Raw genomic sequence first — 18,230 nt, 5'->3', positions numbered from 1 at the left:
ACATAAATACGAAAAATAATTGAAAAACTACGAAAATTTTATACTCTTGAACACGTGTTTACAATTCACGCTTATCATGCATGAGAAACGGTCACCCACGTGTCTACAGAAACACGAGTGACAAAAATACAAGACGAATTATACTAAATTTCGCTCTAAGTACGCTTACGAAAACGCAAGCAAACAACAATACACAATAGAAAAAATAATGACAATATTGAGTTCCGATATGAAAATATCACGACGCCGCACGTGCTAACTGTCAGCACGCCGTGACAAAAAAACTATGAAAACATGAAATTACTGGTCAAATTGCAGGAATAACGCACCTGACGCTTATAATAAACGTCCAATGCAAAAACATGTTGCTCAAAAACGAATTAGACCGAGAAAATCCAACCGGCGATATGTGTATCGCCGTGTGGACAAAAATATCCAAAAATACACAAAAAATACGATAAAAGTTTACCGGCGACGCCAATGTTGTGTAGCCGAGAAACTACAAAACATATCCTACCGGCGACGCCAATGTTGTGTAGCCGAGAAACTACAAAACATATAGTTCAAATATCTGGTGTCTTACCTGACAATATGCGGCAGACAACAGACAATGGTAAAAATATATAAGGAAAAACAGGGTAACAGGTGTGGTGCGGTATACGGCAGGATCAGAACTGGAGCTCCAGTAGGTTGGACCAGGTAAGGCTGGGGTGGACCAGGGTCAGAGGTCATGCATAACAATACACATACAATAATACAATGCGTTTACACTACAAAACTAAATTATCTTTTTGACCCCCCTCCCAAAGTAAAAGGAAAAAAGCATTTGGATCCGCACATGAACCATATAATTGTCTGTTCTTTTCGTTGTCAGACACAATGTAAGGAAGATTGATAAGCTGTTGTATTCTTGTATGAGCGTAACGAACGACAACTGCGATTTTTAATGACGTAAAGCATAATCAAACCACGTCTTAAACGTAACAAATACAGTGACGTCACAATTATCACTACAACAAAGAGTGAGTGGCAGCATACAGCGAAGTATTATGGAGAGACTAATAGAGTATTGCAAAGCAACAACCAAAGAGATTGTTAGTATACCTTAACTCGTATTAATTTGCCCAATTTTCCAGTTGTAGCCTGTGTGCAATGCATCAGAATATCATTAATTATTTTCAGTGACAGTTAGGGCTACTATATAATATTGTAGACATATTTATTTTACGAAAATCTTGATTTTGTATGTCTTAACTTAATTCATCATATCTTTAAATTCGTGTTAAATTCTTGAATGAAATAGTAAAATCTATTATTTTTTTAAATTTATGATTATTTTGGAAACGCAGTTTTGAAATCACGTGTGTTTGAGATATAACTATGATGTGTACAGTTCCTCCTTACATTATACAATTATTGGTTTTCATTCATAATAGCTTTTTCATGAGAATTTGTCTCTATATATTACTTTGTTTGTTTAAGGTGATTGCGTTTTCATCAATTTAAGATATCATTTCTGAGAATCATACGACTTTTTTCTCTCTGCAGGAATCATTCTTTGTACTCAATTTTGCTCGGACTGAATTGCAGAAATTTAACAGCCGAGTAGATGTAAGTATGCATTGTAAATTAAGCTTATTGTGGACGATATTTTCACATCTAAATGACCAAAGATGTATATTGTTTGTTTTGTTTTACCTAGAGAGCATATGCGCATGCTTTAAACCTGGATAGAATGACTCAGGAGTCTTTCACAAAGATGACCCCCAAAGACATGAACAACAACACGCCATCTTGTTCTGGGTAAGGTTTTATCTTAAGTATATATTTCTAGAAAATTGTTTTTAAATAGATGGTGAAATACATGAATCATATTTTACATATATATGCAAGGATATTTTTTAAATCAGACTGCTTGATCTAAATTTAAATCTTGATTGGAAAATCAATTTCTGAAGGCTTCAGAAGTTAAATTTTCCAATCAAGATTTGAAATTTAAAAAATTGTGGTTTTTGTTTCTTTCCCTGTAATTGGTGCATTGCTTGGCCTTTCAATAGAAAGTCGAAACATTGGTTAACACTGGGCCCATTTTTACTTTTTATTTTTAAGGAGAGAATCTGGAGTTCCACTCGACGGATTGGTAAGGATTCATCTCTCTCTCTCTGTCTCTCTCTCTCTCTCTCTCTCTCTTAATGAAATGAAGGATGAAGATATCGTTATACTGCCAAGTCAACTTAAAACATCCTGACTTAGCTGGCATCTTTCTTTTTAATTTGATAGAAGAGTCAGGGGCGAATTTTGGGGTTTCTGAAGAGACATGGAAGAAATATTGGAGTAAGAACAGTTTTGTTTTCTTTACTAATATTTAGTACAATGTATTTTCAAAGAAAAAAAAACGTGTAAATATTTAGCAACCTTACGACAATGTCATCATGGTATTAAGTTTTACTGACATTTTATAGTTTTTTTTCCCTTTCTGACAGGAATCTGATAATAACACTAGAAAAGAAATTGATTTGCATGAAGAAAACTGGTTGGATGCCATAGAACACAAAGAGAAAGACGTACATGTATGCGAGGACGACGACGGCCATTTTACTCCATTTTATTCTGTTTAAAGTGGAGAAATTTAAGGTATACTAAGATTATACATGTACATGTGAAGCTGATTTACAGTCAGTCAATTAACTTTAATCATTCTTTAATCAACGAACAAAGGATCCTTCAAGTCCTGACTATGACTGTTATTTGGAAACTATTATTGGTACATGTACTTTTAGAAATGACTCATAAATATGTAACATATATATGGTTTGATTGTCTCTTTTTTTTTATAAAGGGTGAAACCGATGGAAGACTTGGGGTCAGAAAAAGTACCAAGACATTCCGCGCACCTGTCCCAAATTGTGCACGCAGTACAGCAATAGAAGTCTTAGAGGTAAGATTATAAGTCCCTTCACTTGAAATTTGATTTTATTTTTAATCAAACTGCAGTTGTTTTCATTAACAAACGTACTAATTAACAGTGTATTGAAATTATTATTTTTAAGAACGAACGCGATGGAAGACACAGGGTCAGGAAAAGCACCAAGACTTTCCGTGCGCCTGATCCAAATTCTACACGCAGTGCAGCAATAGAAGACTCATGGGTAAGTATAAATATATATACGTAAAAATTAAGGTAGTCCACGATTTAGTTAATTCTATAATCAACAAAGGCAGGATATTGTATGACCTGATTAACGGTATTTTGTAATTACCAATGATACTTTCAAAGATTATCTGATATACATGTACATGTACTTTGATGGATTTTATGGGGGGTTTTTTCTACAGATAGGAGACAATGGATCCAGACGGGTGATCAGGAAAAGCACAAAGACATTCCGCGCCCCTGATCCCAAGTCTACGCGCAGTAGTCTAGTAGAGTACTTAAATGTAAGTACATGTAGTGGCAGATAAACTTTCACAACAATATAGAATGGTGTCGGTGTAAAATAAAATTATATCTTATTTTGATGATATCAAATATATATATATATAATTATCGACAAAGCAATTCGAGCCTTTTCTGATAATCGCTTACACAGACACAAAAATCTACACGCATGGGTAAGACAAGTATAGAAAATAACTTGCATTTAATTAAATATCAAATAAAAAAACTGTTATAAATTTTATTTTTAACAACCAAAAAATGATACCGTATGTTGCTCCATATGTGTACATAGTTTGACAAGGTTTATCCATTATTATTTCAGGTGGTACGAAACACAAAACCAGAGCAAACATCTCCTAGCCTTCGATACAGAGTCAAAAAGTTCTTTGGATTCCTATGATTAATTCATTATCAATTTGTTTTATTAAAATACCATGAAGTTAATTAAGTTATATGAATACAATTATGAGTGACAATTAAAAGAATATATGTAAAATAGTTCGTGTTGTGTATTTGTCATTTGTTTGATAAATTATGTAGAAAGATCTCATATTTTTAAAATCTCCCATATTCATGCACCTGGGCGTTTATTTACACAACTGCTTTCATCTTTAAAAAGAAAATTATGAAATTATATTAAATTCCTTCATTGGATCGAAAACATGGGGAAAATTATATGAGGGTTTCATGGAAATCGAATGGGTTATATAATCATGATAAGTTGTAATTATTTTAATAAAACATTAAAAAAGTAAAAATAAATAAATAACAAAAAAATAGACGGTTGCCAGTCCATCATCCCCGTTGCTATGTGCCTGCTTAACATTTTTTACACCCGAATATTACGGAATCCGGAATCGGTGTTCAATCATTCTTTATTTAGTTTAAACTGACAAAATCCGATATTGAAATTTGACTTGGTCAAGTTGGTGGTATTCCCATTTTCCTGAAAGATATGTAAAAAGCTTGAAGGTAAAGCAAGAAAAAATGTTATGAACTGTAAAACATACACTAGCTAACTCTATACAATTTAAAGTGTAGAATTATGTGTCAATTTTGAAGCACTGTGGCCATGTTGATTGAGTTTACGATTGACTTGGAGTTGCACAGTGAATATGTATGGATGTTTGTTTTTTTATCGCGCCTCCAGTCATGTCGAACATTTCGTTTTTAAATATAGTTCATGTTTCTAGAAAAGCATTAATTAGTAATATAAAAATGATAGTTTACAGCTGGTAATGTTTAAAACAAATATTCCCATAGTCGTTATACTCTATTTTAAAATCACATTCTGATAATTGTCTCATAATATTTGCAGGAATTCAACAAGTGTACAATGTCACTTTTTTGTGGACGGCAACTTGTGTTGCAAGCCTTTATTTCTCCACTCTTAAGGCATAGATTCCATCCTATTACGCTTTGTGCAGATCATCCATCGTCAAGAAATTATTTACAATATTTTTCGAGGTTGATTCTGCAACGCAGCTGTCACAGTGAAACACAACTAGAAGAATCTAAAAGGAAATGGACTACTGAGTTTGTGGATAGTGCTTTGGAGAAAATCCGATCAGAAGACAAAACATTTTATTCAGTATCGTTGAAGGAAGTTATGAAAAAACTCCAATGTCTGTCAAGTGCTAACATTTCAGCAGATCAAATAGCAAATCTCATGAAAGAATCTCCGCATTTCCTGAAAGGCAAAAACATGGAACCCATTCTCAAGGTTTTGCAAGATCAGGGCTTCGAGGGTTCAGGCATTTATGAAATACTTCTGTCTTTCGGCAGGATCACTGATGAAGATCCAACAGAACTGTCCGCTTTGTTGATGTTTTTGAGATCAATTTACAGAACTGATCGTAAATTCACGAGAGTCGTCACAACACATCCAGAAGTATTATCACTGATACCAGCCAAAATTAATGCGCGGGTCAACACACTACAAGACCTTTTCAAGTCAGATGATGTGTTGGAACTGACCATAATGTCCCCACACATTATTTTTGAAGACATGGAAACAATACACGAGAAGTTTGATTACGTGTTTCACACCATGGGTATATCACAAAGACAAATGATGTATTCCAACATGTTCAATTATTCGCTACTACATATTCAAACAAGACATGTTTTCTTGGAGAGAGCAGGGTTTTATAAGAAAATCAAGAAAGAAAAGGGGGAAATTAACAGCAATCCTCTTCTGCAAGACATTTTAGGACTCAGCGATAAAGTCTTTGCAAAGAAATTTGGGAAAATGACTGAACAAGATTATAAAACATTTGCCAAGTACTTTGCTCAAGAGGTAGAAACGTACATGGAATAAATTTTTGCTGTAATGGTGTCAGTGTTTGATTTTTTTTTTTTTTCAATAAAGGAATTGATATTGCAGTACATATACTAATAATGCTATAATTGAATTGGTTTAAATTGAAGAAGTATTAATTTACATAATAATTAATCTTTATTGGCTGAAAATGATCACATATTATTCTGATTTAAAAGAATCCTCAGAAATGTTTGAGTTTGAGAAATTTCAAAATATGCATGGGATGAGTCAAGTATGACTTATTATATAGTGATTGAGATATGTTCAATTTCAGAGAGTTAACACCATAGATTTCAATCCACTTTTCTCATTTAGTTGCATTCACTTCCTGTATATATGACATAAAAAATGATACAATTTCTGGCTGTAGTTTTTCTAATCCAATAATCATTTACCACTTTATAGAAACAGATTTGATAATATTATGAATTAAACTTTTGTTCAAGCCTGTGCTCAAATTCTTACTGGAAGGAAAACTTTATCAGGTCCTCTGACGAATTTGATTGGCCCGAGTAAGTACCGGTAGAATAATTAAAATTTTCATGTAATCGCCAATACAATTACGTTAAAAGATGTTATAGAAAAAAAACAACAACAACAATCAATATCAATTCAATTTTGTATTTGTTTCATGAATTGTACAAAAAAGATGATATATTTAAAATGGTACGCCTTAAAATAGGCAGCAATGACCTATTTTATCACAAGTTACAAGGAGAAAATGTAAGATCAACATACACAGTTTTTACTCTCTGTGTATTCAAATATATACAACCTTATAAAAACATGAATATAGTGATGTGTCTAATACTAACAACAACATTGAGAAATTCATTAAAATATGACAAATTTCTGTTCTTCGATAATAATTTGATATGTTTTGCAACAAAGATCAGCTCTATGCCCAACATATCAAATTTAATATACATATATATATATATATATTTAATATATTACATAATTTCACTCTCAGTTTGCAAAAAACGTGTCCTTCAAAAGCCTTGTCAATGCATACAATATTCTCGATACATGTATATAGATTTCATAGGAAAAAAAATGTTTTAATGTTATTTGTATGTATAAAACTACATATTAGACAAATAGCACAGCTACAGACAACCTTTCTATTGCGCTTTCTTTTTATCAGTCATCTCTCTCTCTCTCTCTCTCTCTCTCTCTCTCATATAAAACATCCACATTTTAAGTACCACAGAAACGTTTAAGCAAGAAGACAGAAACGAAACCCACCCTAACAGTTGGCAGTGTATTGACATTTTTTGTGTGTGGAGTCAGCTGATCCGAGGCCATGTTAACTTCAATCAGACAAAAGATGTAAAACATTTGTTTTTGTCAATGCGTACATTGAAAGCTTAGTAAATAATAAAAAAGGAGTAAATTAAGCAAGAACAGGGAGTAAAAAACAAAAGAAAGTTTTTTTTATAAAATCCGACTCTCTGACCATCAGTGAACAACGAATAACAGCAAAGGCTCTAGGCACCAGCTAGAGATGTATTTGTTAACAAAATTAACATCATTGAGAAAAATGGGTAATAATGTATGTAAATTAATTTATGGTAAACCACGTTGTAATAAAAAGGGGGAAAACCCCCCAAAATAAGCATACTTTTTTCAAGGAATTAAGAAAGCCTCAAAATATAACATGAATTTGTACTGCTTTAGCCAAAAAGATTTGGTAGCATGTAGTATTGAAATTTTTTATCTTTTACAACATAAAACACCAACACTTTCTAAGGAATTCAATGCCAGTACTAGAAATATCAAAATAAAATTTGCTTTGCTTTGTCAGCTGGTAATAGCCTTGATATTTTAAGGCACTATTTTGCTAAATAATAGAATAACTCTTTCCCTTTCACTACCGGTACCATTATTTTACTCATCAAAATAAAAATAAAAATATCAAATTTCAAAATAAGAATCCATTCACATACTCTGCCAAACCAAAGATTAAAAAAGGAAGAAATTGAGCCAGTTTAAAAATAGGTTGTCGTGAATATTAAACATTAGATTGAAATGGAAGACCTTGTTCTCTTAAAACAATCCTTAGTTTACTGCTACAAGTGATGGTGTTTTACCCAGCTTACTAACACGGAACCAATTTTTCACAATGTAATTTCTCAGTTTTTCTCTCACTTCTTTGTTCACTAGATTCATAAAACTTGTAATCTAAGTATATTAAACCAATAACAATATTTGTTGATTTATATCACAAAGTACACAACAAATATGCCTTACAGATTGAAACAAACTCATTAATTATACAAACCTGACCAAGAAGATGCATGTTTTGGTGTTCTTCATCCTTGGGTAAGCTTTTATAAATCCGATGTTCTCTCTTCATGTTGCTTCCCCTAACTTCCAGGTCTTCTCTGAGCTTCTCGCTAGCTATTCTCCTGGCCTTCTCTGCATCTTGTTTAGCCTGCAAATTTCAATTATCTCTATAAAAATACATATTTTTCTTATATCTTTTACTTTACTTATCTTTGCTCTTAATTCAAATTCATTATGGAGTGGTACTCAAAGAAATAAACAGAGAGGAGCAAATCTGTCATCTGTTTAAAAATTAATTTTAAAAACGTGTATATTTAGAATTAAAAATAAAAGTATTCCACAAAATATAAGTACCCAGTATTTCATGTGTATTCATATATAAAAATGAATTTTGACTTGATTTGTTTTGAAAGGTCGGATACCTTATATTCTGGAAAAACAAGAACTTCTTTCATGACAATTTTAGCTGGACAGCCTTTCTTTTTTGTAGATTGGATATGCTGCCTCCTTTTCAAAAATGAAGGGTGATCATCCTAAAAAAAAACAAATATGAAAAACGTATTTTTTTAAACATCTTTAATAAGCTACTTAACAGCTAGCTATAAGATCCAGTGGAGTGACCTAGGATCCAGTAGACCGCCCTGTGTTAGTACTAATATTGCAGACTAAGTTTTATACTTACACCAAGTCAGGAACTTAGGAATAATACTCCTAATCTGAGAGGATCCAGTAGAGTGACCTAGGATCCAGTAGACTGCCCTGTGTTAGTACTAATATTAGAGACTATGTATTATACTTACGCAAAGTCAGGAACTTAGGAATAATACTCCTAATCTGAGAGGATCCAGTAGAGTGACCTAGGATCCAGTAGACCGCCCCTGTGTTAGTACTTATATTGGAGACTATGTATTATACTTACACCAAGTCAGGAACTTAGGAATAATACTCCTAATCTGAGAGGATCCAGTAGAGTGACCTAGGATCCAGTAGACCGCCCTGTGTTAGTACTTATATTGGAGACTATGTATTATACTTACACCAAGTCAGGAACTTATGAATAATACTCCTAATCTGAGAGGATCCAGTAGACCGCCCTGTGTAAGTACTCATATTGGAGACTGTGTATTATACTTACACTAAGTCAGGAACAAAGGAGTATTAGTCCTTATGTGAGAGGATCCAGTAGAGTGACCTAGGATCCAGTAAACCGCCCCTGTGTTAATACATATATTGCAGACTATGTTTTATACTTACACTAATTCAGGAACCAAGGAGTAGTAGTCCTTATGTGGGAGGATCCAGTAGAATGACCTAGGATCCAGTAGACCGCCCCTGTGTTAGTACTTATATTAGAGACTATGTATTATACTTACACCAAGTCAGGAACCAAGGAAAAGTACTTCTTATGTGGGAGGATCCAGTAGAGTGAACTATGATCCAGTAGACCGCCCCTGTGTTAGTACTTATATTAGAATGTATGTATTATACTTACACCAAGTCAGGAACCAAGGAAAAGTACTTCTTATGTGGGAGGATCCAGTAGAGTGACCTAGGATCCAGTAGACCGCCCCTGTGTTAGTACTTATATTAGAGACTATGTATTATACTTACACCAAGTCAGGAACCAAGGAAAAGTACTTCTTATGTGGGAGGATCCAGTAGAGTGAACTATGATCCAGTAGACCGCCCCTGTGTTAGTACTTATATTAGAATGTATGTATTATACTTACACCAAGTCAGGAACCAAGGAAAAGTACTTCTTATGTGGGAGGATCCAGTAGAGTGACCTAGGATCCAGAAGACCGCCCTGTGTAAGTACTCATATTGGAGACTGTGTATTATACTTACACTTAGTCAGGAACAAAGGAGAATTAGTCCTTATGTGAGAGGATCCAGTAGAGTGACCTAGGATCCAGTAGACCGCCCTGTGTTAGTACTTATATTGGAGACTATGTTTCATACTTACACCAAGTCAGGAACTTAAGAATAATACTCCTAATCTGAAAGGATCCAGTAGAGTGACCTAGGATCCAGTAGACTGCCCTGTGTGAGTACTTATATTAGAGACTATGTATTATACTTACACTAAGTCAGGAACCAAAGAAAAGTACTTCTAATGTGGGAGGATCCAGTAGAGTGACCTAGGATCCAGTAGACCCCCCTTGTGTTAGTATATGTACTTACATTGGAGACTATGGATTATACTTACATTAAGTCAGGAACCACAGGCTAGTACTCCTAACCTGGGAAGATTTAGTAGAGTTGCCTAGGATCCAGTTAACAAAATCCAGTAAACTAAATCTATGCTTTATTAGTACCTTGTTTTAAATAATTGTTTGCCAAAGTATGAAATGGTTTTTTAAATTAAGTTTCTTGGTACTCTTATTTACTTACTAATAAAGCTTGTCTTCTTGAATTCTGATATCTTTCTTTCTTTTTCTTGTTCTTGTCTTTACCAAACAAGCAATGGCGCTCATATTTGGACACTATGATAAATGGCATGCCAGTATGTTTAATTGTTTCATTGTTGCCAATGTCGGTGAATCTCACTCAAACGGAATTTATCTGGAAGATCTGAAATTACAAGAGGCCCATGGGCCACATCGCTCACCTGAACAGCAGTTCCTTGTAACATTACATTTCGTAGCATATGCTTTTTCTATTTTAAGCATTAAACCCCTTTCTGGGGACCCAGTATTGGTCCGAGGTTTATGGTTGGATTGAACAACATAAATAGTAACATAGGAATGAAAATGTGTAGCACTGCGGTGGGACCGCACGTACACAGCCTGAAAAACTGAACGTAGAAGAGTTCCACTTCAAGAGGAATAACTCTCAGACTGTACAGAACATCAAGAAAGATAACTCTTGGTTCCACTACATTAAAGTTTACACAATTTGAGGATCCTTGCATAGTAATCTAACAAACTGTAGCATTATAGTTCTCGAGAAAAACTTTTTAAAAACATTTTCAATATATCTTTCTATGTTAAACTTTGAAACCCTCTTGGGGCCACAGTATTAGTCCAGTGCTAAAGCTTTAATTATTTGGAATCTACATTATTTAAAGATGCATAGTAATCTCACAAGCTGAAGCATTATAGTTCCCTAGAAAAAGATTTTTCAACATTTTTCCTCTATATTTCTATGCTATACTTTGAACACCTCTTGGGGCCCTAGTATTAGATTGAGGTCACGGCTTTTATAATTTCTAATCTACACTATTTGAGGATGCTTACGTAGTTATCTGACAAATTGATGCATTGTAGTTCTCGAAAAGAAGATTTTTAAACATTTTCCATATACTTCTACATTTAACTTTAAACCCATCTTGGGTCCCCAGTATTAGTCCAGGGGTCACTATTTTAAAACTGTTGAACCTTCATTATCCAAGGTTGTATACATGATAGTAATCTCACAAATTGAAGCATTGTAGTTCTCGAGAAGAAGATTTTTTAACATGTTACCTTTATATTTCTATTATAAACTTTGACCCCCTCTTGGGGCCTCAGTATTGGTCTGGGGGTCACGATTTTACCAATTAGGAATCTACATAAGCGAAGGATGCATGTATAGAAATTCCACAAACTATAACATTGTAGTTCTTGAGAAGAAAATTTTTAAACTTTTCCTTCATGTTTTTTAAAATGTTTAAATTTTGAACCCCTCTTGGTGCCCATCAATTGTCCGGGAGTTACGATTTTACAAATTAGAATCTACATTATTTAAGGATGTACATGTATGCATAGTAATATCCCAAACAGTTGCATTATAGTTCTTAAGAAGAAGATTTTAAAACATTTTCCTATATATGTTAAAATCTAAACCCCTCCTGGGGCTCCACTTTTTGTTCGGGGGTCACGATTTTTACAATTTAGAATCTTCACTATATATACAACCTTTTGTGTAAATAATGGCATTTTTGGTGCAGTAGTTCTTGAGAAAAAAATTTTAAACATTTTTCATATGTAGTTCTATGTTAATCTTTGAACCCCGCCTGAGGCTGCAGTTTTGGTCTGAGGGTCACGATTTCTACAATTTAGAATCTTCATTATACATATCAAAGGACGGAACGCCCACAAAGGCCTCGAGCTGACATTTTCTTTAAAATAGGTATCATTAATTTAAATTTTTGTACCAATAGTCGTATATCAAATAATATCAGACTAAAAATATTTTGTGTAACTATATTAGTACATATTATAGTATTTATTGCCAAGCAGACAACATAAAAATACACATAAAACATGGGTTCATCAACAAGATTTCACAATCCCTCGCCATGCACCGTCCTTGACCAGGGATCCCGCGTGATAGAGATCCGTGCACGCGCTGTCTGAGTTAGGTCGTACGTACAATAAGTCCATTAATACCACAATATGCAACTATATTTTAATATGCAATTACCATGTGATTGTATACTCAGTATAAAATATGTAGTGATGCATTTGTAATACATGAATCATAACTCATCATGGTTACAAAAATCGAAGAAATTTCAAAGTTCAAAAACAAATTATCTTCTTTCTGCTTTAAACACTCTTCAAAACAAATTTTACGGGTTCATCATTTGTATACGAGGGAAACACATTAACAGTGTTTCCCTAATTATAATAAAACATATATTTTTAAAAATTTAATTCCCGTGTGAAACAAGATTATCTATGGTATGGTTGTTTATAAATAAATCCACACCATGTGCGTTGATCTGCCGTTTCTATAATGCTCAACCAAACTAGCTGCAATATTGCAACAAAATCACAAGATATATTTATCGCTTACATTTATTTAGGAGACCGTTTTTATTTTTATCGGGAACGGTATATAAATTAAATGTAAGCGATAAACTAAAATAATGTTTAGTGAATTTTTACACCTTATCGTATTCATCCGTCATTTCTTGATTAAACAACCTTATTATACTTATGCAATAAGTTGTCAATAATCAGAGAGACACAGTTGGGTTTTTTGGTGTTGAACCCCGCCTGGGGGCCCAGTTTTGGTCCGGGGGGGGGGGGGTCACGATTTTAACAATTTAGAACCTTCACAATATATGCAAGATTTTGTGTAAAAATTGGCATTTCTGGTGCACTGGTTCTTGAGAAGAAGATTTTTTAAACAATTTCCTATGTATTTCTATGTTAAACTTTGAACCCCGCCTAAGGCCACAGTTTTGGTCCGGGTTCACAATTTTTACAATTTAGAATCTTCACTATATATACAAGCTTTTGTGTAAAAATTGGCATTTCTGGTGCAGTGGTTCTTGAGAAGAAGGTTTTTTAAACATTGTCCTATGTATTTCTATGTTAAAATTTGAACCCCGCCTGGGGCCCCAGTTTTGGTCAGGGGGTCACGATTTTAGCAAGTTAGAATCTTCACTATTTATACAAGCTTTTGTGTAAAAATTGGCATTTCTGGTGCACTGGTTCTTGAGAAGAAGATTTTTAAAACATTTTCCTTTGTATTTCTATGTTAAACTTTGAACCCCGCCTGGGGCCCCAGTTTTGGTCTGAGTGTCACGATTTTTATAATTTAAAATCTTCACTATATATACAAGCTTTTGTGTAAAAATTGGCATTTCTGGTGCAGTGGTTCTTGAGAAGAAGATTTTTAAAGACATGCACCCTATACTCACTGTTTCGCAATTATCTCCCTTTTAAAAAGAGCTGTGCCCTTTATTTTAACAATTTATAATCCCCTTTCCATAAGGATGCTTAGTACCAAATTTGGTTAAATTTGGCCGAGTGGTTTTTGAGAAGAAGTTGAAAATGTGAAAAGTTTACAGACGGACGGACAGACAACGGGTGATCAGAAAAACAAGAGGCCCATGGGGCCACATCGCTCTCCTGAACAACAATTGGCGTTCAAAAGATATTGTGCCATATGGTCCCTCGGTAGAATAACAAAAAATAAAGATTTTAAAGTATTCGAATTTTACACTTATTTTTGCATACACGTAATCTTTGACATTGTACCTTCATTAAATACTATTTTTTAACCAGAATAAGAAAATCCTACGCAAAATATAAGACTAAACATTTGGTAGGGGTACACTGTTAAGTTGTTAACTTTCAATTCCCCAATTCCGTATATTTCGTTCTGCCCCCCCCCCACACACACTTTGTAAAGCGATCAAAATATTTGAGAGCATATAGGTACATTTTTTTCAACTACTTACTTGCTATTGTATTTTTGTATTTTTAAAAAAAATATAATAGTAATTGTTTTTTATTTAAAAAATCCTACATGTATAGATGTGAAGAAGAAAAATGAACCTCAATGTGCTCAATTCCTCAAATTAAAAACATTCAAAAAGAAGATGGGGGAATAAGATGGCGCAAATGCCCATTCCGTTTAGTGGTGAAATACAATTATAAATTTATTTTTCCCCAATTGAATCTATTCAAATATATTATAATACAACTTTGCAAAAGCAAAATTTCTAACTGTAGTCAGTTTTTAATAATGTAAACCAAAAAAGAGAAAAAGAATATTGTCGGAAATTTTGTTGGTATCGAACCCGTAACATAAAAACCCTATATATATACGGTTAACTTATGCCAGGTACTCTAACCACTGAGCCATTTCAGACACAACAAAGGCGGCTTTTTAAATATTATGTGTGACTAAGGTCACGAATTACCGGACTTGTAATATTTTTTCAATACGTTCAGTTGTTGGGATACAAAATGATATTTTTAATGTGTAGTGGGTCATCTCTCCACGTTTTTCTTGATTGAAATCGGTTTGTTTTCCATTAGACCTTAATTAGACTATGAGAAAAATATGGAGCACAGACCCACTCTATAAAAGAAAATGCCTTAAAATTCTAAAAAATGACAATATTTGCAGGTTTTGATACGTATATGCCTGTTTGAGTCAACATATTCCAAGTATTGAACGTAATAACTTTACTACTTACATTAAAAAACAAACACAAACATCAAAATGCCTGACAGCCAGCCGTGGTTGCTGGACGCCTTTGATTTATTAAATATTGCTATCTATATAGACAAACTTGCAGAAAAAATCATGATGAACTAGCAAATATAAATATATGAAAACTACTAGTATACCGATATACATCAAAAATAAATATCAGAGTCATAAAAAATATCTCCCTTTACACAATGCATCAGGGCCGGCCAGGAAAAAAAACTAGAGATAAAACGATAAAAATCGCAGTATAAAAACTCTAGAAAACCTGTGTCTGTTGCCAGGTGCCGCTGGATGCAGGGAGGTTGTGAACAGACCTCACAACATATATGGTATATATTTTACATAAAGATACTTAGTAATAAAATTTTCATTAAATTTTGTCTAACTCCTGACGCGCGGTGAATACCTGAATAACACCTGTCTAAAACCTGTTTTACTCTCCAATTCTATTGGCTACTAATGGACCCTTCCATAATAATGCACCGTTGCGTAAATACAACATTTTCCCGCTATTACTACCGAAACGCGGGAAAATACAAGTATTAACTTTACTACTTACATTAAAAAACAAACACAAACATCAAAATGCCTGACAGCAAGCCGTGGTCTAGAAAAAACAAAGATGGGGGTGAATACAACTGTACCATTATATCACAAATTCAATGATTTCGATACCAACAAACGTTTATCTATGGAATCTACTATATAGCCATCTTTGGCCGAATCAGTCTTCCACCTGCCTTGTCTTTTCAAACATCTTTCATCAACGTTTGAACTTGCTGCCACAGTTGCCCCACCTGACCTAAGAGAATGAATTCCTATGTTTACATGCTCTCCTGCAACTGATTTTAACATAGACAAAAGATTGCTCCTAGCTGAAGTATAACTAAGCTTTTTGTTCTTGTATATTAATTTGCATACATTTTTTGACCTAAAAATTGGTCTAAATAAGAAAAAATCTTTGTCTTCAATAGTAGAGATTTTCTAATGTTCAACCAAAATTTCAGCGTCAATCGTAGAATTATAAGCAAGATACAGAGCTCACAGTTCCCCTAGGTTTGAGTCATATTTTGTTCACATTAGTTTATTACATTCAGCTTAAGATTTTTAACTTGGTATTTCCTATTCAGCATTTAAAATGTAAAAATGAATGGCCTAAGATTTTCAATTCTGTTATTCACTCAAGACCAGTTCACTGGTATTTGAGGTTCAAAATCAGTTTATACAAATGTACACAAACACAGTCAAGGATCACATGTACAGATGGCGTAATAAAGACGAAAAAAGGTTAAGTTTATAATTCAATAAGTTGTTAAAGTTGGTTTCTGGAAGAACAGACTTTGAAAATTTCTTAATAAATATTGACAATTTTTTTTACCTTTTTAATTTTTAGTTTTTAAGATCTGTGTACAAACATAGAATTGTGAGCAAATATCTGTATCTTGCTTATAATTCGAAGCTTAACACTCAAATATGGTTAGTAAATAGAAATTGTAAACAATTAAACAAAACATTGCACTAATCTACCATTAAGCAAAAGATATTGCCGAATTACCGATAGAATGAATTGTATTTCAGTACTTTTTTGATACATCAGATTTTGCTTAATTTGCGCAGGTAAGCAGTTAACTGTTTGATTTACCGAAGTCTCTGTTTGATTTGATACGTAAAAATCACGAAATACAGACGATAGTTCCCAGGTTACAAAGTATTTATAATGAAAACGAAACGAAAATCAGAACAAGCTAACACCAACGTCATATGTGAAAACTGTCAACGCAATGAAATATTTAGCCTCAATTTACTTCACAAAATCGGCACCAATATATTTTGCATGTTTCAAAAATTTCCCTTCATACGCGAACTGTTGCACAACAAGCAAATTCATCATAGTCAGATCGACCCTTTTTCGTATAATGTCATGGCTGCTTTAAACAAAGAACCTTGTTTTAGAAGTATGGAATACGAGTCTTGGTAAAATTGGTATGCAAACCCGGGCCGTGGCAAAATAAAAGCCGGGGCAGATCAGCAATCGTTAATTCCAAATACGCATTATTTTGCTGCAATATTTACAGCAAATACAAATATACTGGTCCATCAAATGTCCTGAAATTTTAATGAGATTGGCAGATTTATAACTGCCAATCTTTTGTTTTGCCCAGGCCAAGTCTTGCCTACCCATTTTACCGGATGCCGAACCCTAAGCTATTAAACTGATTGAAACACGCCTTTCCTTTATTATTACATGTATTTTCGTAATAACTCAGATTTGAAACAGAATTAGCACTTAATTTTTGCAATTTATATTTTCCTTCCCAAAAGGATAATTTTTGCTAAACTACGTTGAATTGGACTCAGTAGTTCTTGAGAAGAAGATTTTTAAAAATGCACCCCCCTTTTTCTACAGTTTCAAGGTTTTCTCCGCTTTCAATACAGATCGGACTTTTATTTCTGCAATTTATATTCGCCCTCCCATAAGGCTGCTTTGTGCCAAATTTAATTGAAATTGGATAAGCGGTTTTAGAGAAGAAGTTCAAAATGTGAAAAGTTTACAGACGGACAGACAGACAGACGGACGACGGACAAAATGTGATCAGAATAGCTCACTTGAGCTTTCAGCTCAGGTGAGCTAAAAACAGATTGAATTAAATAGAATTATCAAATAAAAGTTGTTTCCAATTTTTTAGTATAATTAAGTCAAACTGTTTGCCTTCAGTATAACCTCAGGCAAACAGTATTGTGGCATTTGAAAACAAATGTTACTACATTTACGAAGATATGAACATTATGAACACATGTGTGTATGAAAATACTGTAACTTAAGCGTAAGTCATACATAGTCTGGTACCCGCCCCCGCCACTGCGTTTTCACTTCGTTTTGGGGTCAGGTAAAAGCCGGCGCCATTTTGAAAATGGCGACCTCCATGACTGGGATGAGGTAGGAATTTACCACAGAAAAAAAAATCGGGAATATCTTCTTATGACTATGAAAAATAATTCAACGAACCCTTACCGAGTGTTAATGACAATCATTTGTATAGAAAAATGTAGTTTGTTGAGTATGTCAGAGCCCTTTTATTTATTTATCTCAGTTTTTTTGCAATGTTTACATACCCCCCGAATTAAATATCGATCTATAATTATTTAACCAAGGGTGGCTTAACTTTCTAAATGAGTTGACAAGTTTACCTAAGCTATACACTAATAGAAATCACCGAAAAATCGGCAGGGCCACGCTTA

The 18,230-nt window shown here is 33.8% G+C and overlaps 1 protein-coding gene and 1 long non-coding RNA gene across 5 annotated transcripts in view; one reads left to right on the top strand and one right to left on the bottom strand.

Annotated features, from left to right (window-relative positions):
- LOC136272945 (calcium-responsive transcription factor-like) overlaps positions 1-18,230 on the bottom strand; it is a 99,311-nt gene that overhangs the window by 67,629 nt on the left and 13,452 nt on the right. The window contains exons 2-4 of the mRNA XM_066076213.1: positions 10,446-10,625; positions 8,474-8,584; positions 8,047-8,199 (exon numbers count right to left, since the gene is read on the bottom strand). Of these exons, the coding sequence (XP_065932285.1) occupies positions 8,047-8,199; positions 8,474-8,584; positions 10,446-10,553 (372 nt within the window). The 5' untranslated portion in view covers positions 10,554-10,625. The remainder of the gene's footprint in view (positions 1-8,046; positions 8,200-8,473; positions 8,585-10,445; positions 10,626-18,230) is intronic.
- The window catches only part of LOC105327013 (uncharacterized), a 41,755-nt gene continuing 24,444 nt past the window's right edge, over positions 920-18,230 (top strand). The window contains exons 1-11 of one of the 4 annotated variants that reach the window (XR_010711018.1): positions 920-1,094; positions 1,549-1,611; positions 1,703-1,803; positions 2,110-2,140; positions 2,281-2,334; positions 2,484-2,634; positions 2,840-2,938; positions 3,051-3,149; positions 3,337-3,438; positions 3,762-4,411; positions 4,758-5,298. This is a non-coding gene — a long non-coding RNA (uncharacterized lncRNA). Of the gene's footprint in view, positions 1,095-1,548; positions 1,612-1,702; positions 1,804-2,109; positions 2,141-2,280; positions 2,335-2,483; positions 2,635-2,839; positions 2,939-3,050; positions 3,154-3,336; positions 3,439-3,761; positions 4,412-4,757; positions 5,299-18,230 lie in introns of those variants that run through there. The other 3 variants (XR_010711019.1, XR_010711017.1, XR_010711020.1) reach the window with 3 other exon arrangements.

The sequence above is a fragment of the Magallana gigas genome, chromosome 2 (assembly GCF_963853765.1).
Source record: "Magallana gigas chromosome 2, xbMagGiga1.1, whole genome shotgun sequence".
In the NCBI taxonomy this organism is placed as follows: Eukaryota; Metazoa; Mollusca; class Bivalvia; order Ostreida; family Ostreidae; genus Magallana; species Magallana gigas.
The sequence above is the reverse complement of the archived record's forward strand: the minus strand, read 5'-3'. Positions and strand labels throughout refer to the sequence as shown.